The 23,567-nt window shown below is 52.6% G+C and overlaps 2 protein-coding genes across 3 annotated transcripts; one reads left to right on the top strand and one right to left on the bottom strand.

Moving 5' to 3' along the window:
* Positions 1-2,130: 2,130 nt before the first annotated feature.
* On the top strand, positions 2,131-5,927 carry Emp3 (epithelial membrane protein 3). 2 transcript variants are annotated; one of them, XM_036175882.1, is made up of 6 exons: positions 2,249-2,314; positions 2,885-2,952; positions 3,145-3,258; positions 3,604-3,706; positions 4,227-4,367; positions 5,675-5,926. In XM_036175882.1, the coding sequence occupies exons 3-6, from the start codon at positions 3,181-3,183 to the stop codon at positions 5,842-5,844; spliced, it is 492 nt and encodes a 163-aa protein (XP_036031775.1). In that variant the 5' UTR covers positions 2,249-2,314; positions 2,885-2,952; positions 3,145-3,180; the 3' UTR covers positions 5,845-5,926. The 2 variants fall into 2 exon arrangements, with proteins under 2 accessions (XP_036031781.1, XP_036031775.1); XM_036175888.1 differs by lacking the exon at positions 2,885-2,952 and having other exon boundaries at positions 2,131-2,314; positions 5,675-5,927.
* On the bottom strand, positions 5,494-23,168 carry Tmem143 (transmembrane protein 143). Its single transcript, XM_036175881.1, has 8 exons — positions 22,904-23,168; positions 22,345-22,579; positions 20,879-20,983; positions 15,441-15,635; positions 14,293-14,423; positions 12,243-12,522; positions 8,324-8,513; positions 5,494-7,448 (listed from the first exon to the last, which is right to left on the bottom strand). The coding sequence occupies exons 1-8, from the start codon at positions 22,924-22,926 to the stop codon at positions 7,225-7,227; spliced, it is 1,383 nt and encodes a 460-aa protein (XP_036031774.1). The 5' UTR covers positions 22,927-23,168; the 3' UTR covers positions 5,494-7,224.
* Positions 23,169-23,567: the final 399 nt, after the last annotated feature.

The following is a 23,567-nucleotide window of genomic DNA, read 5'->3' as shown; positions in this document are numbered from 1 at the left end:
TGCCTGCAGGCTGGGTGTGGCTGACGCCTGCGGTTTCCTGTGGGAGGAAGTGGATGTTACGCAGAGCTCCTCCCGGGCCTGGGCGGGGGAGATCCCGCCACCACCCTTGGTTTCCAGATACTTTCCGGGTCACTATTGCTGGGGATTCCCTAAACGCCTCCTCGAGGTACCCCAGTACCGCACCGCTCCAACTCTTTGAAGGAGTGTTCAGTCTGTTCCCGGCACCTTCGCCAGTCGACATCTTCCTTGCTCCTGGCTCCAACACTCCTCCCAGTCCTGGGATGCAGTCTCTTGTCACTGCAGTCCCAGAGGAGCACAAGTCTGCACCCCAGGACTTCAGTTTTAGCCTCAGTGGCCCACTCTGCTTCGTCGAGGATCAGAGTTAGACTTCCCCAAGTCTGTGCTCCACACCCACGCCACCCTCATTTAGGATTCCAAACTTTAGCTTTGGGACTCAATGGACCCAAGTATGTGCCCTTTCTCCAATTACTAGAGCCTCTGAACCAGAGTGTCCCCGACTCCACTAGAAGCCCCGATGCCTGCTTGTAAGCTGTACAAAACTGCCAAGCACCGCTCTAGACCTATGCTACCCACTGTTAGGGAAGCTCCACCTCAACCACTGGCACCCTGGCATCCCCATACCCAAAGAGTGGAATGTTCTGGTGGAAGATGCATCTCAACTCTCCTCCCCCATCACTTTCCCTAAACCTGCCCCTTCAGAGCCGGACAAACAGAGCTCCTCCCCAGAGGCTGAAGAACCACTCCCACAGGGTACATAAAGCTGCATCCCAGAAAACAGACAACGTGGTTCTTCCGGTCTCTCATCCCTGTCTCCTCTCGGTGGGGCCGGGCAGGCCAGGGAGATCACCCGGGACCACTTTACCCATTAAACAGGGCCTTTTCCTAATTTTGTCTAATTCGGATTGCTTCGTTGGTGGAGAGGCCTATCAGGGTGCACAAAAGACTTTCACCCACCACACTATCCCTCCTTTACAGATAAAGAAAAACCCATAGAGAGGTCATTAGTAACTTGCCTAGCATCACCCAGCCAGTGAGTGGCTCCAGAGTCTGCTGTATGGTGTCCAGCTCCTGGTCCCTCAATCACCAGCCTAGCCATCTCTCACCTCGAGGCTTATAGACCATCACCCCCCCTCTGGCCCCATCAGATGCCCACACATCCCATCATCCAGGCCCCCAGCCCTTACTTCATCAGAACCAGAACTTGGTCCCCTGCCAAGTAACGCAATATACTCAGCCATCATCCACACCACCTAAGCCAGTGTCCTGAGAATAAATAATGGCAGTTCACATTACAACCCTGGGGGCACAGTGCTGTGAGAAGATAATGACCTCCCAAGACACTTACAGTAAAAGCCAGGCTCCTCCATGAATGTTCAAGGAAATCCTCTGATGTCCCTGCTCACCACACCCTGGGCTCCCTGGACTCGAGCCACACTGGCCCTCTGTCTGCTCCCCACACAACAGGAGCTTGTTCTCAGGGCCTGAACAATTTTCTTTCCTCCCTAGTGTCCAAATGGCTCCTTTCCTTGAATCTCAGGTCAAATATCACATCCTCCAAGAGGCCTTCCAGGATTATCTTGTTTTACTTAGACCCTACCCATCCACCCACCCAGTCATTATTCCCATCACTCTATTTTCTTTACTGACTGTATTTTGTACCCACTATACAGATTCACAAACTGAGGCCCAGAGAAGTGAAATAATCTGCCCAAAGTCACACAACCAGAAAATGGTGGCACTAGAAAAAGGGTACATCCTGCTCCTTTCCATAGATTCATAGTTTTTGTCCCAGCTCAGAGTCAGCCCAAAGTTTGATCTATGTCACAGGAGTCTGGCCTTCTGCAGACTCATGTGTCATCCACTCTGCCCCAAACTCCATCAAAGAGAGAAGACATCTGGTCCAGGGAGGGAAGGTGCCCCACCCCAGGTCCCCAAAGACTTCTCATCTGAGCACTAAAAGGAGGTCCCAGAACTTGCCCACTGTATGCCTGGGTGGGCAGAAAAATAAGGAACTGAGTTCTTGTGCCCTCCCCTGGCTGCAGAGCTCAGCTGGGCGAGGCCGAAGTGGATATAAAGGGGTTGGTATATATTGAGAGTTAAGAGAAGCAGAAACCACCAGAGAAGGGAGAGAAAGGGAGAGAGGGGGGAAGGAGAGGGAGAAGGGTGAGTAGAGAGGGGTGGAGGGAGGCGCTGAGGGAGGCGGGGGCCTCAGAGTGGAAGGAGGGAGCCGAAGGGCGGGGCGAGAGGCCCAAACGAGGACAGACTCCAACTCTGACTTCTCCAGCGACTCTCGGTAAGTTTTCAATCCGTTATTCAGACAGGACCTTATTTACTAGGCAGCATGGCTCCGAGGGAGGGGCACCCTCAGCAGGAAGAAACCCTCCACTCAGCTCCTGAGGACACTGGGGACTGAAGAAGTGATCTCTCAGCCTTTGGGGTGGGGATACAGGGCGGAGTAGGGCCATCTACAGTACTTGTGGTCCCAACAGAGCACCATGGGGAAAGTCCTGTAGCCTCTCCACGGGGTCTTTCCACTCTCTCCTGAGATTCCCAGGGCTGAGTTCTCTGGACACTGAAGGGTGGTAGGAGGTGGTCTTGCCACTCAGACCCCTCCTTCCCTTTCTAATCCTTTTCCCCAAGTGTCGGAGCCTTAGGTCTGCGGTAGGGTGGGGTGAGGATGGGGGAGACTCAGCCAGGGGCTGGAGTCTCTCTGGTGCTGTAGGGAGGGAGATGAGTCACCCATGACTCACTCACCCCACGAGGAGAGCGTGAGTGAGCCGAGGATGCCTGTCCTGGGGGCAGCCCGGCTCCTGATGGATTAGAAGAGGTATCAATGCAAACTTTCATGTGGTGACCCCCATAGCCCAGGACAAGGCCCTGCAGATACGCCAGTGTATTGTCAGTGCTGTTCATCCGTCTGCCAAAGTCCAGGTAGGCCATCTGGGCCGCTCAGAGCACAGGAGCCCTGGGCTCACCCTTCTACTCCCCAGGGAGGGCTGCTCAGCCTATTCCCCTTCTCCCTCACACCCAGGGGCCTTCCCAAGCCCTCCTCCCCGCAGACTTAGGACTTAGCGCCAGACCCCAGCCCTCTAGCCCAGGACTGAGTGCTCCCGCCCTCTGCAGGTTTGTCCCTTGCTCCGAGCCAGGCATCTGGTGGTCATGTCACTCCTCCTGTTAGTGGTCTCTGCCCTTCACATCCTCATTCTCATCCTGCTTTTTGTGGCCACTTTGGACAAGGTAAGCTTCCAGCTCACAGTGAACCCCAGCTACAGCCCATCTCTTAAGGCTGCACCTCCATGCCTCTGCCTCCACGCAGGTGCCTCCATCCTACCTGCGCCCCCCTGCCTGCGCCCCCCTGCCTGCGCCCCCCTGTGCCCCCTGCCTGTACCCCCTGCCTGCACCCCCTGCCTGCGCCCCCCTGCCTGCACCCCCTGCCTGCGCCCCCTACTTCTGGTCCAGTCCTTTCCCCTAGCCCTGCCCACCCCTTTGGCCCATCGGTCCACACCTTTCTAGGAGCCTCCACCCCCACTGTCCCCTACACTGTCCTGCTGGCCTCACCCTCCCTGTCTCTATCCTTCCCAGTCCTGGTGGACTCTCCCACAGAAAGAGTCCCTGAACCTGTGGTATGACTGCACTTGGAACACCACCACCCAAACATGGGCCTGCAGTAACGTCAGTGAGAATGGTGAGTGTCTTGCTGAGGGCACAGAAGGCCCCAAATAGGCCAGGACCAGGGTTGGGAACGAAGCCTAGGCTGTGAGCATCTGGGGCTGGCAGAGGCAGCCTGTCTAAACGGGAAGACCACTGCCTCTGTTCTGACGGATCCAGAAAGGGTGGTGGCCACATGCTACAGGCTTAAGGAATGGAGAGAAAGCTCCCTAAATTCTGAGAAGATAAGGCTTTCCAAAGTTGTCAGGAAATGGAGCTAGTGTTGTGAATAAGGGAGCCATTCATTGAAGCTGGGGAGAGTAAGGAAGGGCCAGAGTTCTAAAGAGATGGAGTTGCCTCCTTCCAAAATTCTAAGTGACAGCAAGTGAGGGTGGGGATGGAACTCATCAGGAAGGTGTGTGCATGGTATGTGATCCTTGTAACCCATACACCCATGAAGCTTGCCTGGCTGAACCTGGAGCAGGCAGAGATCAGCAAGTGGGGTTGAGGGGGCGGGACGGGCAGGCTGTGACCTCCCCTGTTGTCTCCCCCTACAGGCTGGCTGAAGGCAGTGCAGGTGCTGATGGTGCTCTCTCTCATCCTCTGCTGCCTGTCCTTCATCCTCTTCATGTTCCAGCTCTACACCATGCGAAGAGGAGGGCTTTTCTACGCCACCGGCCTCTGCCAGCTTTGCACCAGTAAGCGCTTCCCCAAGATCAGCGGAACAGGAGTGCACCACGCTAGACCCTCCCCCAGGGGCAACCTCTGTGCACTTGGAGTCCTCAGAGGTTCTCTGGTGGTCTTGGGACTTTATTGAGCCAGTACTTGAGAAGTAGGTTTTTGTAAATGATTTGCTTCCAGGAATGGAGGCAGCTAAGAGATACCACAAAAAGAATATTCTGAATCATATCAGCCAACTGCTGCTTCTTGTACACCTACCGGTTCAGGGAGTTGACTTTTTCTCTTCGCTCGGTACTGAGGATATAACACAGGGCTTCTGCCATACTAGACAGGCTATCTCTGAGACATGAGCCCAGCTCCACACTGGTGGATTCTAGGAACATGCTCCCACCCTCTCTTTATTTTTTATTTGGAAAAAGGGTCTCTCTAAATTGTCCTGGCTAGCCTTGAGCTAGCTATTCTCTTGCCTCTACCTCCTGAGTAGCTCAGAGTAAGTGTGGGCCATCAAGTCATGTTCCTCTTTTTTTTTTTTTTGTTTTTTGGTTTTTTGAGACAGGGTTTCTCTGTAGCTTTGGAGCCTGTCCTGGACTAGCTCTATTGCCCAGGCCGGCCTCGAACTCACAGAGATCTGCCTGTCTCTGCCTCCCGAGTGCTGGGATTACAGGCATGCGCCACCACCGCCCGGCATGTTCCACTTTTTTTAAGGTCAAATAATTTGAGGCTTGAAGGGTTTAGAGAACAAAGATGTCATGAGATCTGAACACACAGCTCTATGTTTTATTTTGTTTTGTTTAATTTTTTTTTTTGGCTTTAGGTGCAAAGGGCTGAGTTAATCATGGTGGTTTTGGAAATATCCTTCCTGGGTTCCCAGAGAAATGTTTCCCCTCCCATGTTACTTACTCATGTTTACATATTTGGCTCATTAAAAACTGAAAAATGCCGGGCAGTGGTGGCGCACGCCTGTAATCCTAGCACTTGGGAGGCAGAGCCAGGTGGATCTGTGAGTTCGAAGCCAGCCTGGGCTACAGAGCAAGATCCAGGACAGGCTCCAAAACTACACAGAGAAACCCTGTCTCAAAACAAACAAACAAACAAAAAACAAAAACAAACAAACAAAAAAAAAACCAACATAAACTGAAAATTCCATGGATGGATAGCTGCCATGGCCTGTTTCACAGATGATCAGTTGGGGACCAGAAGTGAAACAAGGTGTCCAAAGCCACAGCAGTTGGGGCCTGTGGTGGTTGGGGTACTGCTGAGGACCCAGGGCAGTGTAGCCTCCCTGCACACCCAGCCTCACACTGCTATGTTCCTCGTTCCACAGGTGCAGCCGTGTTCTCTGGGGCACTGATCTATGCTCTCCATGCTGAGGAGATCCTGAAGAAGCACCCCCCTGGGGGTAGCTTCGGTTACTGCTTCGTCCTGGCCTGGGTGGCTTTCCCACTCGCCCTGGTCAGTGGCATCATCTACATCCACCTTCGGAAACGGGAATGAATGCTGTGTCCCCTAGAAAATAAATCCGTTTAACCACAAGCCTAACTTGGCTCCCTCCCTCCTTCCTTAACAACACCCATCCCCTCCAGTCTCATCCAGAGCTCAACTCCCAGGCTCTCCGCCCTGGGACATTGGCTGGAGCCAGCTGCCTGAGGGAGCTTAGCTAAGTAAGATCAGGCTGCATCTCATTCCTCCCTGAAGACCTCATTAGACCTCAATCTCAGTCTCCCTGCTCTCAGGGACCCAAGCTGCCTTACATTTCTGAGTTGATGGTCTCTTCCATACCTTCTCTCTGACTCGACCACTGAAAGAGCTGCTTCCTATTGCAAACGGTTCTCCTCTCCTTTCTAGAGCCTAACTCTTCCCACACCAACAAAGGCCACCCTACAGCCAATAGAATACCCACCCCACTCAGGCAGTGGGCACCAGCTGGATTTCACAGGCCCTGCTACTGGCTGTCTACCACTGTGTGCTGGGCAATCTGCACTCCTGCCCAGTCTCCTCCTTGGAGACCCAGACTCTTGCAATCAAAGCTTTCCTCAGGCATCAGTGCTTCTAAGATTCCCGTCTGGGACCCAGCCACACCCTCTTTCCAGGATTCTGACCAAACCCCTTCACCTGCAGCCACACTAACCAGACTTATTAAACATTATTTATTCCTTTGGAAGAAGGTAAAGTGATAAGTATTGCACAAGCCAAGGTGGTTTCTGCAGCAAGGCAGAGAGGCCTGGGAGCCTGCTGGAGCCTGAGCTAGAGTGATCTTGGGGTGGAATGCTGCAGGCCCACTGTCTTCTTTGGGGCAGGAAGTTCCCAGTGTCTTCAACCAGAACAGATCAGTTGCAAAACAGATGGCTCATCTCACATGGATTCACGGCATTCCTCCAGGAATTCTGATTGGCTGCTGCTCCTGCTTGAAGTGCCCAGTGTCTGTTACCCTAAGTGTGCCAGAACCAAACGGCTTGCAGGCTGCAGTGGGCCCCGCCCAGGTGCATGTGGCAGGCAGTTCCTGTGCAGGCTAAACAGACGATGAAGCATGGCCTCCAGGCCCAGCTTGCACAGCCTTGGCGATCCGGCAGCTGTGTCACACCTCCCCAAGCCCCGCCCCCTCCACCCGGCCATGGTGGGGAGGGCTGAGAAATAAAATACAAGCTGAAATGAACAGCTTCGATTGGCTGGCCTCAGGAAGCTGCTTAGCAACTGCCAGAGGCCATGATTGGCTACTCTTAAGTCTATAGCATTGCAAAATTAATGGTCTAGCAGAAATAATAGCCTGTCAACAACCAAGAGTCCAGGTAGGAGATACAGTTGCCATGGTTGACACCTTGCTGTGGAGGAGGCAGAGCTTGGCACCCTGCCAGTGCTGGGCCTGGTCCTAAGTGGTCAGGGTGAGGGGTAGCTACCACCCGGTGCAGCAGCCTGCGGGGCTTCTGGAGTACCAAGGACCAGTGGGTCAAGTTCTGGCAACTCAGGTGGTGGGAACAATCCAAAGCTGGGGGTCAGGGCTTGCAGGTGGGCCAGGGCTCGAGGTCCATTGAAGGCCACATCACAGCCAGACTGGGCTAGAAGCCAGCTCTCCACTTCAGACTGTAGCCACTTGGAGGTCTCTGTGAGGAGAGATTATGTTCAAGCTGAAGTTAGAGGAGACCTGGGCCTGAAGGACAACATGGAAGGCCCAGGGAAAGCAGGGTTGACATGGGGAACAAGCAGCAGGGTTGGCCTGAGGACAGCAGGGAGGGCCTGGGGACAGCAGGGAGGACCTGGGGACAGCAGGGAGGGCCTGAGGACAGCAGGGAGGACCTGAGGACAGCAGGGAGGGCCTGGGGACAGCAGGGAGGGCCTGGGGACAGCAGGGAGGACCTGGGGACAGCAGGGAGGGCCTGGGGACAGCAGGGAGGACCTGAGGACAGCAGGGAGGACCTGGGGACAGCAGGGAGGACCTGAGGACAGCAGGGAGGACCTGAGGACAGCAGGGAGGACCTGAGGACAGCAGGGAGGACCTGGGGACAGCAGGGAGGACCTGGGGACAGCAGGGAGGACCTGAGGACAGCAGGGAGGGCCTGAAGACAGCAGGGAGGACCTGGGGACAGCAGGGAGGACCTGAGAACAGCAGGGAGGGCCTGAAGACAGCAGGGAGGACCTGAGGACAGCAGGGAGGATCTGGGGACAGCAGGGAGGACCTGGGGACAGCAGGGAGGACCTGAGGACAGCAGGGAGGACCTGGGGACAGCAGGGAGGACCTGAGGACAGCAGGGAGGACCTGGGGACAGCAGGGAGGACCTGGGGACAGCAGGGAGGACCTGGGGACAGCAGGGAGGACCTGAGGACAGCAGGGAGGACCTGGGGACAGCAGGGAGGACCTGGGGACAGCAGCATTGACATGGGGACATCAGCATTGACATGGGGACATCAGCATTGACATGGGGACAGCAGCGTTGGCATGGGGACATCAGGGAGGACCTAGGCAAAGGGGAAGATTTACCTTCAGGTAGGCCTTGGGCGCCCCCTGGCCGGCGGGTGAGGAAGCTGTGAGCCAGTAGGGCTTCCTTGATGTGTTCCTCCTGTGCGCGGAGTGCCAGGGCACTGAGCAGTTCTGAGTTGTTGGATGTGCTGCGATAGTACAGCATGTGTGCCAGCTCCAGCGCCTGGGCACTTCTATGCTGCCCAAACACCTGTGGAAACGCAGGCTTAGATACAGAAGTGCAGGGCCACTCAAAACCAGAGTGCCCTGGCAGTCTGGGCTGGGGCTGAGGCCAAAGTGCACCCCCCTGCCAGTGGCCCATGGCTTTGTTATCTGGCAATGTGTTAATGAGTTTGTGCCAAGATTTTTTGTTTTGTTTTGTTTTTTTGGTTTTTCGAGACAGGGTTTCTCTGTGTAGTTTTGGAGCCTGTCCTGGATCTCACTCTGTAGACCAGGCTGGACTCAAACTCACAAAGATTCGCCTGGCTCTGCCTCCCGAGTGCTGGGATTAAAGGTGTGCGCCACCACTGCCCGGCTTGTGCCAAGACTTTAAACATGAGTTTTAGCCTAGGAAATTCCAATCCCAGTACATCCTGTCAAGTATTCTTCCATATTCCCAGTGACATGTCTAAGATTAGTTTTATAGTGGCCCAGGACAGAGAGCCTGGGGCGTTGTGATGCAAAGCAGGTATTTGCTTCGTAAGAATTCATCAGGCTACCTTATTTCTGCATCTATTTGTACCTTTCCATAACTGAAAAGGAACAGTTTAAGCTACTACGCTATAAAGAAAACTTCAGCCCTCAGGAGGCAGAGCCAGGCGGATCTCTTTGAGTTCAAGGCCAGCTTGGCCTACAGAGTGAGATCCAGGACAGGCACCAAAACTACATGGGGAAACCCTGTCTCGAAACCCCCCCACCACCACCACCAAAAAAAAGAAAAAAAAAAGAAAGAAAGAAAAGTTCAGGAAAGGACACTGAGTGCAGCCTGAACCCTCTCCCACACTGCAAACCCACTTTTAGCCAGGATGGATGAGCTCAAGGCAGCTGTGCCTCCGTGTGGCCTCTGCCATCCCCTCCCAGCTTCCAGCCCTGGACTGACAGTAGTCTGCAGCAGCACTGTCTGTACTACAGGTTGGTGCTGCAAGGGTCCAGGAAGTCAGCACACATGACACTGGAAGGACTGAGCTGCTATGTCCACCTGGGCCAAGAAGTCAGCCTGAGCTGACACAGCTGGGGACCTCCCAACATGGCTGTGTGGCTGGGTCTTCTGAAGAGCCCACACTATGAATTCCATCCCTGCCTTGGAGCCAGTTGCCATAGAGACAGGAATCCTGTGCTAGGGACCATCATGCATGGAACAGTTGGGTCTCCTGTCTTCCCCAGCTGAGACTGGAGTGAGGAGTTCTCATGTCTAAAGGAGCACACCACACTGGCATGCAAACACACTCCCTAACCGCCCCTTCCGCACTCTGGTAACCCCACCTTCTATGTGTCACTATCCTCATCCCTCCTAGGCAGCCTGTCTGTCCCTGACCCATGCTGCCCCCGACTCCTCCCTGGCTTCATGCCCCTATCCCCTGCTCATAGTTTCTCTGGCTCAGAATCTAAAGCTCCAAACCCAGTGCAGCCCACACAGAATATACCGTGTGCCCACGCACCCCACCCCTCGGATCATGGGCCTTCAAATGAGCGACGCCCCACAGTCTTAGAAAGCACTGCCCCATCCTCAAGGCTGTCCAGAGAGTGGATGATGCATCCTCAGGCTCCTGAACTCATGCCACTCCACCTGTGTGCATAGGCCTTCAGCCCCAGGAGGGGCCTCACTTCTCCACAGCCTCCGCACAGAGAAGGCAGACATGGCAGGGGGCCAGAGACCCATCCCAGATCCAGGAAGGCATCAGGGAGCTGATGGCCCCTTATCAAGGGATAAGGAATGCATAGGGGTGGCCAGCCCAGTGAGAGAGAATACATTCAGTCAGAGTGGATAGCACATGCAAATGCAGAGTTTGGGGAAGCAGGAGAGACTAGGCATCATAAACACACAAGAGCAGAAACTGGGGATATATAGTATCCCCAGTATACTGGGGAGTATATAGTGGTGAAGGCTGTAATCAACCACAAGGTAAGCTGAACAGGAAAGCCACCAGACAGCGAGGAGGAGAGGACCTGCCTGGTTGGAGTTGGGAATGTGCTGCGGGGCCACCTGGAGGCTGGGAACAAGGCAGACACCATGGCCATGCCCCCACAAAGAGCGGATATGGGAGATGCTGGCGTAGCAGCCAATGAGAACCACCACCACTTCAGGCCCAGCTGGCCAGAGACTCAAGGTGGAGGAACTCCTCAGCAGGAAAAGGGTCTGCATCCTGCTCCAAGACAGGAGCTGAGAAGCCAGGCAGACAGCATCTGGTTCCACACAGGTAGAAATGGGAAAGAACCAGAAGAAGGGCCTGTGGGCTGGGCACTGGTGGCACACACCTTTAATCCCAGCACTCAGGAGGCAGCCTGGTCTACAGAGTGAGATCCAGGACAGGCTCCAAGACTACACAGAGAAACCCAGTCTCGGAAAAAAGAAAAGGGGGGTGGGGTAGGCTGTGGTACAAGAGACCCAGGGACACTGAAGCACAGAAGGGATATGGATGGCAAGGTGTTCTGGTGAGAGGCCAGGGCAGGGGCCTCAGCTGGAATAGGAATAAATGGGTAACCAGAGGACCCTAACTGGATAAACTGGGCCCTTCCTTCCTCTCCCATAAGTCTCTGCAGCCCCACAGGACCACTGAGGAGTGAGAGGAGGCTCACCTTGGCCAGCGTCCCCTCCCCAGAACACTGGACCCCTTGCTTGCGGTCTCGTCCTCTACTGTGCTTGTGACCCGGCAGCTCCTCCCTACTTTTAACCCGCGGTTCCCTGCTGCCCTGAGGGAAAAGCCCAGGATGATGTGTGGGCATGGGCCACCCTGGCCACACTGGGCCTTGTTTCAAACCCTGTGGCACACTCCTCTCTCTACCCTGTGTGCTGGCCCTGCCTATCCAGTCTCCCTTGTGGCCAGTATGGATTGATCACAGGTCTCTCTGAGTCTAGAGAGCCTGTCAAAACTGCTGAAAGCAGCTTGAGAACTACTGAGCTGGAAGTCAATGACAGGTGCACAGCTCATGGCAAGCCGCACTCCTGAGGTGGTGCACCCCGGAAGAACTGAGAACGGCAATGCTCCCATCCATCTCGGCCAACAGGGCACGCAATGACAAGGAGAACACAAGTTGGCTGTCGGCCCCTCCCACCCTCTTGACCCTGAATCCTAGCTGCTGAGCAACGCCTACCTGGGGAGGCCCTGAACTCATGCTGCAGCTCAGAGAGGAAGCTTATTAAACATAACTTCCTGGCCCAGGCCCTGAGTTTCCAACCCTGTCTTTTAGGGCTGGAGCTGGCTCTCTTGGTGATCCCAGTAGCCCTCCAGGAAGGAAACTCATGGAACAAGGAGTCACGCTGTAGTAAGCATAATCACCTCAACGGTGACCTCACATGGTACTTCCTGTACTGTGGCCAGGTTCACACTGACTCGTTTAATCCCTGTCCACCCTCTACATCAGGTACCCTCAGCATTCTCTTTGCAGTCTAAGAGTCTAGGAGCTGGGGCAGACAGAAGTCAAGCAACTACTTCGGACCACCCAGCTGGAGAACAGTACTCATATTCAATCCAGTCAGCCAGGCTCCACAGTCCATATCCTTTGTTATGCTCTTCAAATGCCTGTGCTCCACTAGGACTCTACTGTGCTGATGAAGAGAGAAACTGAGGCACAGAGAGAGAGCCCTGTCTGGGGTGAAGGGTGCTGATAAATGAAGTAAGGAAAATGTAAGGGCATAATGTACCAGCAACAGTACATGGAATAACAAAGTCCAGGGGGCCTGGCTGGGCAGTCCAAGCAGCAGGGACTCAAGGGTGCTTACCTTGGAGGCCTTGAGGCCCATGAAGACAGCAAAGAGCAGCAGCAGCAGGGAGGTGGCCATCTTGAGGTCAGACAGTATCACCATGCCCACATTGACAAAGAACACAACTCCCGAGACCACCAGCATCAGGTTGATCAGGGCGCGCCGCAGCATGGGCGTGCGCACCTTCAGCTCAGGCAGCAGCTGCTCTAAGCCCTCCAGCGGGGTATCCTTAAAGCTCTTCAGAACCAGGTGCCCCCGTTTTGTCCGGGCAGCCAACACCACACGCTTGAAATATCTCCTGAGGGCCAGAAAGGAGGGTGTGAGTGCTGTGTGAAGAGTGTGAGGGCCAGAGCCCTCCCCCCCTTTTTTTAAATTTAATAATATATTTATTACATTTTTGTTGAGACAGGTCTCATGTAGCCCAAGCTGGCCTCAAACTTGATGCATAGTCGAAGATGATTTTGTTTGTTTATTTGTTTGTTTGTTTTTTGTTTTGGGTTTTTTTGTTTTGTTTTGTTTGTTTTTTTTTTTTGAGCTGAGGACCAACCCCAGGGCCTTGTGCTTGCTAGGCAAGCGCTCTACCACTGAGCTAAATCCCCATCCCATGTTTTTGGTTTTTTGAGACAAGGTTTCTCTGTGGAACTCACTTTGTAGACCAAGCTGGCCTCGAACTCACAGAGATCCACATGCCTCTGCCTCCCAAGTGCTGGGATTAAAGGTGTAGGCCACTACTGTCCGGCGAGGATAATTTTTTTTTTTTTTTAAGAAATCCTTAAGTTCTTTATTTGAAAGGGATCCCTAAGCTCTTTATTTGAGGCCCCTCTGATTTCTTTTTTCTTTTTTTTTCTTTAATGCCCGAATGTCATTTATTGAAGGAGGGAGGAGGTCTTAAATACAGGCTTACAGCACAATGGGAGAACCTCAGGGCAGAAGTTTGCTACTGATGTTTTACAATCTTGCATCCAAGCTGTTGATGTCCAATATGCAGGATACACAGACAAGGAGCTTCCCTTAAGCATTCAGGAGGGTGGAATCTCGCAGGGAATTAGCATAGGGAGGATATCAAGGTCAAGGTCAGCAAGCAAGGCGCAACAGTTACTCAAAACAGTTACCCTACAGGTCCCCCCCTTTACTAAAAAATGAGCTTCTGACTTAGGTTGCGTGGGACGTCAGCAGGTCACCTTACCCATCATGGAGACACCTGTCCAGGCCACACAGGCGCTCTGTCTTAGGTTGGTGAGTGCCTCCCAGGCATTACCCATCTCTGAATACTCATTATCATACAGGCTCAATCATGTGTGAGCTGCACAGTTAACTGCTGCCAAAGATTTCTAAATGGTGCTAGAGCCCTCCCCCTTATAATAGCTACTCTTGGTTGTCACCTGTCTGGAATCAACTAAAACCCAAGATGTTGAGCCCTCCTGTGAGGGAGTGCTTGACTGGATTGTTGAGGTGGGCAGATCCACCTTAAAACTTCGAAACCACCTTCTAGTGACAGCCCATATAAAAGGCCTGGGGACACATGCCATTGATTCCAGTGCTCAGGAGGCAGAGCCAAGCCGATCTCTGAGTTCAAGGCCAGCCTTGTCTACAGAGTGAGATCGAGGACTGGCACCAAAGCTACACAGAGAAACCCTGTCTTGGAAAAACAAAAAGGAGGAGGAGGAGGAGGAGGAGCAGGAGGAGGAGGAGGAGGAAGCAAGCTACTTAGTCACAAGGAATTGGAAGTGCGTCACATGTTCAACCATGGGATTGGTTAATTCTATATTCTATACTGGACCTGTCAGCTGGCTGTGCCACTTTTTCACGATGTGGCCTCCTCTCTGTAATCCTCAATTTTCCTCATCTGGAAAATGGAGATGACTGACCCTCCCCTTCTCTTCCTCTAGAAACAGTAGTTCTCACTTTCTCTTGGGGAGAAAAGGCTGCATTTTGACAATCTGTACCTCCTATTTCTGGACTTCTCCCTGGGGCCCAAGACACCAAAGCCAGACACTGACCTGTCAGTCCCTTCTCAACTCAAACCTTGCTCCCCTTTACTGCAACTGGGGAATGGGGGCCTCCTCACCTCTCCACAGGGGGCAACTTTCTGAAGAAGCCACGCTTGGAACCCACACTGGACATGTGTGGCATCTGCCCAACTCTCTGGCCCAGGGCCCAGAACTGCATGTAGATATACTGATCCAAATTTATTGTCACCTGCCAAGGGGGAAAAGGAAGCAGAGGTAGCTGAACATAAGCCAGGTGTTAAGGGCGGGGTGCCAGAATCCACATCCTACCCAGAAATGGACCCTGCCTTGTGTTGCTGATTATGCAGTGTGTAGGGAGGGGAGTCAGGCATGGTTGTTCATGTTGCACATTGCGTAGGGTTGGGCCTGCACACAGGAAACTTCTTAGCATCTAAGATAGCACTGGTTTTAAGAATCTCCATTTATGAAGCAACCACAAAGACAAGACATTGTCACTTAACCATGTCTTACCACCACTGGCAGATCACACCCTAAAATATGACAGAATATGTCTAAAAAAAATCATCTTAAAGTTCACTAAAACGTGGAACTAAAAGATTTTAGCATTTCTTCAGTTTTGCTGACTTTATGGAAGGGAGAATAGAGAGGTCTTTTGGTTATTGTTATTTTTTGGTGGGTTTTTTTTTTTTAGAGACAAAAAATTTGTGGTGGGGGGGTATTGAGATAGAGTCTAGTTATGTAGTCCTGACTGGCCTGGAACTCACTATATGTAGACCAGACTGGGCTCTAGCACTCTGAGATCCACCTGCCTCTGCCTCCTGAGTCCTGGGATTAAAGGTGTGCACCACCACACCCGGCCTTTGGATTCTTTTAGATTTACTTTTATTTTATATGTATAGGTGTTTAGTCTTCATGTATGTAAGTGCACTGCAGACATGCCTGGTGCCTACCTGTAAAAGCCAGAAAAGGGTACTGGATCTCCTGGAACTGGAATCACAGACAGCTATAAGGACCATGTGGGTGCTAGGAACAGGCCCCAGGTCCTCTGCAAGAGCAACAAGTGTTCTCAACCATAAAGCCATCTCTCCAGCCCGTGGGATGAGTTTCATATTGTTGCCCATAGAATCTTGCCAAGTAGCAGCACTGTGCCTGGCCCTGAGACCCTCATCTGACGACACTTTCCTGACAGAGGGCACCCAAGTGGCTGGGGAAGGGGTAAGCAAGTGACTCCTCTGGGGACAGGTACCTGGACCTCATCCTGAGGGTGATGGACAACAAGCGCGTAGGCCAGGGCATCTTCAGAGAGTGCAGAGAAGTTGGCCTGTGCCAGCAGGGGCTTCAGAGCCTGGAGCACGTCCTTCTCGCTGGACAGACGCTGGGGGTCAGTAAGGGACGGCTGGTCCAGGGTCTCCCTGTCAGGGTTGATGGGGTCATACAAGGCCTGAGGAGAAACAATAGGAAAACCAGAGAGGTCACAACACAGGAGTGTGGGCGCCTGGGGACTGGGAAAGTCCAGACCTCAGTGTTCTATACTCTCCTCCAAGCCCCTGTGTTACCCTGCCACACACACCTTACAACACTATGCAGCTGAAGGTGGTGCACACACCTTTAATCCCAGCACTTGGGAGGCAGAGTCAAGTGAATCTCTGTGAGTTCAGGCCCAGCCTGGTCTACATAAAGAGTTCCAGGTTAGCCAGGGCTACATAGTGAGACTGTTTCAAAATGAAAAACAACAAAACATTGTGCAGACAAGCTCAGCCACATCTCCAGCTTCCTTCTGAGGTCTGCCCTGAGTAGGTGGTCTCTCCTCCAAGGCAGCTGCAGGAGGCCAGACTGCCTGGTAGAGACTAAACCTCCCGGCAGCCAAGGCTAGGCCACCAGGAGACAGGTCCATGTAGGGACTGAACAGAGGTGACAACCCGCCCTTAGAACTCCTGCTCCTACATGTTGTGCCAGCCTCAAACCCTACCTGCTGTGAGTGCATTACAATCTGTAGATGGGGCAGCGGGCCTCGTGTTCTTTGTCTCTAGAATCCTCGAAGAAGAGGGCCGGGAGAGGTTTTCACTGGGCATGGTGGCATACACTGTTATTATCCTAGCTCTCAGGAGACTGAAACAGGAGTTAGCCCCGGTCAGACCAAAAACCTTTCAGACTGTGGAAGACATGGTCCTCCCAGGAGCAGCAAAGGCCCAGCCAGGAGTGTGTCTGAGCTGCACAGTGACCAGTCAAAAGCTGCCTACATGCCTCCAGCCCCTCCCCACAGGGACCAGACCATATCCAGCCCACAGCTCAAGCCTTCAGGTCTCATCCTGTGCAGACCCAAGCTTCTGCTTCTTCCCTGCCTGTCTCAGGAACCCCAACAGAGCTCCCACCATCCTGGGCCTGCCTCGTGTGGTCCAGCACAATGTAGTATGACACCTGCCTCCAGGATAGTGAAGAAAGCAAATCTTTCCTCAGGTCTCCCTGGTATCCCCTCCCGTGGCTGTACCTGACTAACCTCCCTGTATAAGAAGACTTAAATATATATAGTGCTGTGGACCTGGTGCCAAGGCCTGTCTAAAGAGACTGAAGAAAGCTGGGAGTTAGTGGCGCACACGTTTAATCCCAGCACTTGGAAGGCAGAGGCAGGCAGATCTTCAAGGCCAGCCTGGTCTACAGAGCGAGTTCCAGGAAAGGTACAAAGCTACACAGAGAAACCCTGTCTTGAAAAAAACATAAATAAATAAATAAATAAATGAATGAATGAATGAATAAATAAATAAATGAATGAATGAATGAAAGCACATCTTTAATCCCAGCTGCCACCTCCTCCTCCCCCCTTCCTCCCCCTCCTCTTCCTCTTCCTCCTCCTCCCCCTTCTTCCCTCCCCCTGCCCCCTCCTCCCCCTCCCCCTCCCCCTCCTCCTCCAAGGCTGCAGCTTCAGTCCCAGCAATCTGTCAAGGTCATTCTGGGCATCTGTGGATGTGCTCTATAGCTAACTTTGCTTGAGCCCCGCCCGAGGCTTCCCCATTTGGATGGGCCGAAGACCTTACTGACACCCTCAAGTCCCATTGGCCCTGCAGCAGCCCATTCTCTGCACACTGCTGTGAAATTCCAGTGAAGAACAGAAAGAGTGAGCAAAAATCCTGCACATTTCTCTGTTATGCTTGAAGCAAGTTAGAGGCACATTTCCAGCCTGTGAAATGGGACCACTGTCATCCTTACGTACAGATGTGAAAACTGAGGTATGGATACACCCAGATCTGCCAATTACTTACAAAAGCCCTTTAGTGCTTGGGAGGCTGAGGCAGGAGGGTTGTGCATTTGTGGATTTGAGGCCAGTCTGGGCTACCAATGAGACCATACCTCAATAAATAAGTAAATAGAGCCCTGCCAAGGTTTCCATTGCCCTTGGGAAGCAGGATCATACACCTACAAGGCCCTAAAAAGCTTTTATGTAATAATATTGGTGTGTTTGTATATAATGGAGGGATACATGACAACATTGTGGAGTTGATTCTCTTTCTACCTTTACATGGGTCCTGGGGCTGGAACTGAGGTCAGCAGGCTTGCATGGCAAGAATATTCACCTGCTGAATCATCTCACTACCCTCTATGGAGCTTTTGAGGAACAGGTTTCATTCTATTACCAGACTTTTTTAAGATTTATTTTTATTTTTAATTATGCATGTGTATTTACTGTGAAGGCCAGAGGAAGGTATGGCTCCCAGGTGCTGTAGTTAAAGGTGGTTATGAGTCACCTGATGTGAATGCTAGGAACCAAAAGGTCCTCTGGAAATGCAGCACCCTAGAACACTGAGCATCCCTCCAACCCATATTTATGCATAACATAGTATGAGTGTGTGTGTGTGTGTGTGTGTGTGTGTGTGTGTGTGTGTGTGTGAAGTATGAGAGTATTATGAGCTGGGCAGTGGTGGCACATGCCTGTAATCTCAGCACTCGGGAGGCAGAGGCAGGTGGATCTCTGTGAGTTCGAGGTCAGCCTGGTCTACAGAGCTAATCCAGGACAGGCTCCAAAGCTACACAGAGAAACCCTGTCTCGAGAAAAAAAAAAAAAAAAAAGAGTATTATGAGTGAGTGTGTGTGTGTGTGTGTGTGTGTGTGTGTGTGTGTGTGTGTGTACCATGACATATGTGAGAAAGTCAGAGGATAACTTGAAGGAGTTAGTTCACTTTTTCCACCATGTGGGTTCCAGGGATCAAATTCAAGTTACCAGGCTCAGTGGCCAGCACCCTTATAAAATGGGCCATTGGTCCTGCTTGGTTTTCTAAAACAGGTTTATGTAGCCAAGGCTGATCTTGAACCTGTGATCCTCAACCTCCCAACAGTGGGGTTATAGGAGTGCACTACCAGACTTGGTCCCTGCAAGTTTAAACTTAAAAACCACATGAGGTCAGTTGCTGCAACAGTGGGTCTTGCAAAGCTGCAGGAGGCACCATTTCAGAATCTGCATACTGACCTCCCTGCAGTCACAGCCAGCTTCACAAGCTACACAGACCACAGTCGCTCTCCACTCACAAGTGGCTCTAATTCACACTCAGCCCCCAGAGGGCAGCTACAGGCCTGACAGCAAGGCTCAGTGAAGCTTCACATTGCTAGAGAATAAAGGGCAATGGCTGTCTGGTGGTACCATGTCCTGGGGCCTCCTACCTGGCTTGCACAACCCAGAGCTGACATCATGCAGTTTCAGGCTATCCTCAGCAGGGTCCAAATGCTGCCTGCCCACTCACCACCTTCCCTACCACAGCCTGGACTGTCCTGGACTGTTCTCATTGGCTCATGTCCCAGCATAAAGCAGTCCTGAACACACTATGTTCAGAGGAGACCCAGGATCTAACTACGTCTGAACCTGATCTGGGCACACAGCTGTGACACAGAACCTGAGGCCAGCAGTGTCTCCACCTGCAAGGTCCCCCTCACAACCTCCACCTCCCATGTTCTGGGGACTGTCCAACAGGCTGGGGCACAAGACCAGTGATTGGGGCTGTGGTCGCAGGACTTCAGTATGCCTTTACCCCACTGTTTACTAAGAGGCCACCAGAGGGAGCCTGCTCAAGCTGACCATGGTCCCTATTCCCTTACTTTTTTGTTTCAGAGGGTGGGGGAGTGTGCACAGCACCAGTCTAACTTACCTCTACCTCCTAGCACCTGACCAGGAAATCTGCCCCATCAATAGGGGTATACTCATCTTCTATTCTGCAGCTCAATTATTTAAAAACTTACATAGCAGGGCCAGGCACAGTGGTACATGCATTTAATGACAGCACTCAGGAGTCAAAGACAGAGGCAGGCAGGCAGGCAGGCAGGCAGAGCTCTATGAGTTCAAGGCCAGCCAGGGCTACATAGTGAGACCCCATATCAAAGAAAGGGAGAAAGGAGAGTAAATTTTACATAGCAAAAAATTTTGAACAAAAACTCTACCTTTAGAAGCCACATGTGCCCCAATGACGGAACACAGCGGCAGGTGAGGAGGCCTGGGACTGAGCCTGGACTTGTTACCCCTATGACCTTGAACAGTCCCAGGTTCTCTCTGAGCCTGGCTTTTTGTCTGCACAAATGGAGCTGGCAGCAGCAGAGCAGGCTGCTGCAGGACACAGTACACCTGGTCTTTGGAGGGTTGTTGTTGTTGTTGTTCAAGGCAAAGAGGATAGCTAGAGGCTGGTGTGTGGAGGCAACTCAGCAGTCTGTGGGGTCCCAACCCCTCACCAGCTGGTGGGAAGGTACCCTAACCTAGGGATAGCCTTCATGGTGAGCATCTGGTTGATCTGCAGCCTTAACTACTTCAAGTGACCTTTGCTGTCACGGTAACCTATGGCTGTGCCTAAACTACTCAGCTCTGTATCATCTACGAAAGAGCTAGAGGAAAAAGGTCAGCCTCTATGCCAAGACATGGCATTAACAGCTTGCAATGGTGAAGCTAGAGCCCTCATGGAGATCAAAATCCTTCTAAGAGACCACAGAGCTCTTACTCAACCCTCCCACGTGTGAGGACAAGGCTGAGAGCCTCAGGTGTCAATGAGGAAGCAACCACATTAGACCCCAGATCCTGGACACTTGGAGCTTTTTTAGAGCCTGATGTCCCTGAGGATAAACACTAGTGTGTAAAAGACCCAACTGACAGTATTTTTGTTACCATAGCCTGGTCTGAAACACTACTTCTCTTGGTCTCGGTACCACATATCCCTCCAAAGCTTACCCTTCACTACAGACCAAGTCTTCCAATCATTCTCTACAGTCCAACAAGCTGCTCAAATAGCTAACTTCCTCCAGGCATACTGGCACACACCTCTAACGTCAGCACAGAGGAAGCAGAAGAGGGTAGGTCTCTCTGAGTTCAAGGACATCCTGGTCTACATAGATTCTGGCCAGCCAGGTCTACATAGTAAGACAGTGTCTCATTTTGAGAGAGAGAGAGAGAGAGAGAGAGAGAGAGAGAGAGAGAGAGAGAGAGGAAAGACAGACCTAAGTTCCTTCTTCCTGCAGATCCCACAACCAGACATCATATTTTACATTCATTTTACTTCCTGGCTCCCCATCGGAAATGCCAGTTCCATGAGGCTACAGCTACATCTGTCCTGGTCTGTCCTCAGAACTTAAAGGAGAGCCAGGCTCCAAGCATGTGTCAGTCACTATGTACTAGATGAAGAGCAAGCATGCATGACAAGACTGGACGGCCATCCTCACCTGCAGCCTGGCCAGGAGCTGATGGTAGTGAAACAGGGTACAGAAGTCCACGTGAGCTGAGAATGCCTCCAAAGCTGTTCTCTCTGCTGGGCTGGAGTGGAACTCCTGGCACCCAGAAAGAAAACCTAGTTAAGCCCCTTTCCTCTTCTTTCAGAGAAACCCTTTCATGGCAACCCACATACAGAATGGGAATTCTGGGCTTTTACATCTTTTATTTAAAAACTGATTTGGGCAATTGTACAGATCCAGCATAGCACAGGGAAAAAGCAGGAGGCTTCAAGAGCCAGAGGCTGGGCACCTGCTGTGCCACTAACTTTGCACATTCATAGCATGTGTGCCATGTGGCAGCTGCTCTTTCCCGGCAGAACATCATCACCCAGAGAAGGGATAGCGTTGATGAAGTTAGAACTCCAGTTTTCCAAAGTGGGGAGCTGAGGCTCAGTGAAGCCATTGGCTGAGGGTCACAATAGGTCCATCTGGCTCCAGAGTACCATATGTATATTATCGGGACAAACATCCAAGCCTACCTGAGCTTTGGTTTCCTCATGAGCAGATGGCTACGGAGAACTTATTTATTTATTGTGTACGTGTGTTTTGAAGATAGATACACCACATGTGTGCCTGCTGCCAGCAGTGGTCAGAAGAAGGCACTGGATCCCTGGAACTATGGACGGTTGTCAACTACCACATGGTGCTAGAAACAGAACTTCTGCAAGAGTAGCACCTTCTCCTAACTGCCAAGCCATATTCCCAGCCCAGGTAGGGGAAATTTTAATGAGATCATATATGCACATGTGTATATAAAGTCTAGCACAGGACTTGGCATACACAGCAGGTGTTCAATAAACAAGTGTTATACTAATGAATGATCATCTTCAACAATGAAAGGTCTGGCAGTGATGGTGGGCTGAGAGCTCAAACTCTGGAACAGATCAACGATGAGGTAAAGCATTCACTCTTAGAGTCAAGCAAGCATGAGTCACTACCTGTGGCCTGGGATGGGTCACTCTGCTTTTTCCTCACCTGTAAAATGGGATGGCGGTGAGCTCTTTCTTACTGGGTTGTTCTGATGGTTCTACACATGACAAACATGTAGCACAGTGCCACAGGGTAAGAACTCGAAGTGTAATAATTATGATTACGGCTTTGTAGGCACAGTTTTATTACGTAGTAGAAGTAACGATGAGGATGATAGTTCTATCTATTTCAAGGGGGGAAACTCGTGTCCCAGAGTGCCTGTTCAGGGCCCCGGAAGAAGCCCGGGTCCGGAGTTCCTTAGGCATCTATCTTGGAGTGCTTGCCCCTGCGTTCCAACTCTTGTGGCAACCACTAGGAATGCTAAGGGACCAGGAACTACTCCTCTCAGGAGGCGCCAGAGCAGTCCTCAATAGCAGGTTTAGTGGTGCAGTCGCAAGGGCGTCTGGAAATTGTAGTCCCCAGACTCTTAGACCACTGGTGGGCAGTACCTGTATCAGGAGGCGGAGCAGCTGCTCCTTGGAGAATGGAATGAAGCGCTCACGGTACTGCTGGGACCAGTCACGGGGCTCCGTGGGGTTCCACATCTTTCGGTACACCCCCATCCTGTTCGCCAGGGACGACAGAGCCCGGGGAGTCCCGAGGAGAGCAGGCACCAGGGACCACACTCGGACCTTGGACCCCCACCAGGTCACGGGCAACATGGCCAGCCCCCTTTCCCAGAGCCTAAACATAAGCAAATGAGGGGGTGTCAAAGGCCAATTGGAGGTAGTACCTCCACACACCCCGCCCCTCAGGGCACAGTCCCTAGCTAATCTTTTTTTTTTGCCCGTTCCCTTCTACACTGCACATTTAGGTGGGTTCCAGACTAAGGTCAGAGGTCGTAGTTTGGAGCGTTTTGCAGGCCCGGGGACCCTGTTGCGGTACAGGTGGTCTCTGGAGAGTTTTGACAGCGAGGTGGATCTCAGGAGTGTTGAGAAACTAGGAAAAGTTAATAGCGGGTGTGGGGCGTCTTCCCTGGGCCATGCAATGCCCCCACCCTCCCCTCACCTTAGCCGACACGCGACTGTCATTGAGCCTTCTGCGCATGTGCAGGAAGAGGTTCTGGGCCCAGAGGATAGGCTTCAGCCAGCACTAAGACGCACGCGCAAAGCCCGGGGTCTTTATCTCGACTGCGCATGCTTCACCGCCGGTCTTTGTTTAGGTGGTGCGCACGCGCCGAAGAAGCGCACCGGGTCCGCTATTTCAAAGGCCAAGTCCGGAGGCTGAGGGCGGGGTCGGGCCCTCGGGCGCGCGCCGGCCAACGGCGACCCGCCCAACGTCCGTCGAGGCCACGCCCTTCCTCTAGTCAAGCTCGGATAGGTGGGAAAGAAAGGGGCGGGACCTAGATGCAGCCAATCGCCTGTAGAGAACGGAAAAGGCGGGAAAAAGAGGCCCCAAAAGGAAGCTGGCGGTGGCGACCCGGCGCAGGCGAGGAGGGCAGGCCAACGGAAGGCTCCCCCTCCCGGAGGCGAACGCTGGCCTCGGCCCTCGGAGAATAGGTGGTCCTCGGCAGACAGCGTCCCCCCGGGGTCTCAGCACTCCTCCCGACGTCCCCGGAGGGGAGGCCCCTGGGCTGAGAAGGTTGCCATGGCTCTCCTCTTGAGTGGCAGCTGGTTTCCAAGACTTCACAGAGCAGACCTCAGTGTGAGACCGTGTGTCTTCCTGAGACAGA

Source organism: Onychomys torridus, chromosome 1 (assembly GCF_903995425.1).
Source record: "Onychomys torridus chromosome 1, mOncTor1.1, whole genome shotgun sequence".
Classification (NCBI taxonomy): domain Eukaryota; kingdom Metazoa; phylum Chordata; class Mammalia; order Rodentia; family Cricetidae; genus Onychomys; species Onychomys torridus.
The sequence above is the reverse complement of the archived record's forward strand: the minus strand, read 5'-3'. Positions and strand labels throughout refer to the sequence as shown.

What these genes read in the sequence shown, in the direction of transcription:
- Tmem143 (XM_036175881.1), bottom strand. Translation starts at nt 22,926, where the DNA reads ATGACAGTCGCGTGTCGGCTAAG. An exon ending in ACAGTCGCGTGTCGGCTAAG is followed by an intron (nt 22,580 to 22,903) that starts GTGAGGGGAGGG and finishes GCTTATGTTTAG; the next exon opens with GCTCTGGGAAAGGGGGCTGG. An exon ending in TGCTCCGCCTCCTGATACAG is followed by an intron (nt 20,984 to 22,344) that starts GTACTGCCCACC and finishes TCTGGGTGCCAG; the next exon opens with GAGTTCCACTCCAGCCCAGC.
- Emp3 (XM_036175888.1), top strand. Translation starts at nt 3,181, where the DNA reads ATGTCACTCCTCCTGTTAGTGGTCTCTGCCCTTCACATCCTCATTCTC. An exon ending in CAGTAACGTCAGTGAGAATG is followed by an intron (nt 3,707 to 4,226) that starts GTGAGTGTCTTG and finishes CTCCCCCTACAG; the next exon opens with GCTGGCTGAAGGCAGTGCAG. An exon ending in CCTCTGCCAGCTTTGCACCA is followed by an intron (nt 4,368 to 5,674) that starts GTAAGCGCTTCC and finishes CTCGTTCCACAG; the next exon opens with GTGCAGCCGTGTTCTCTGGG.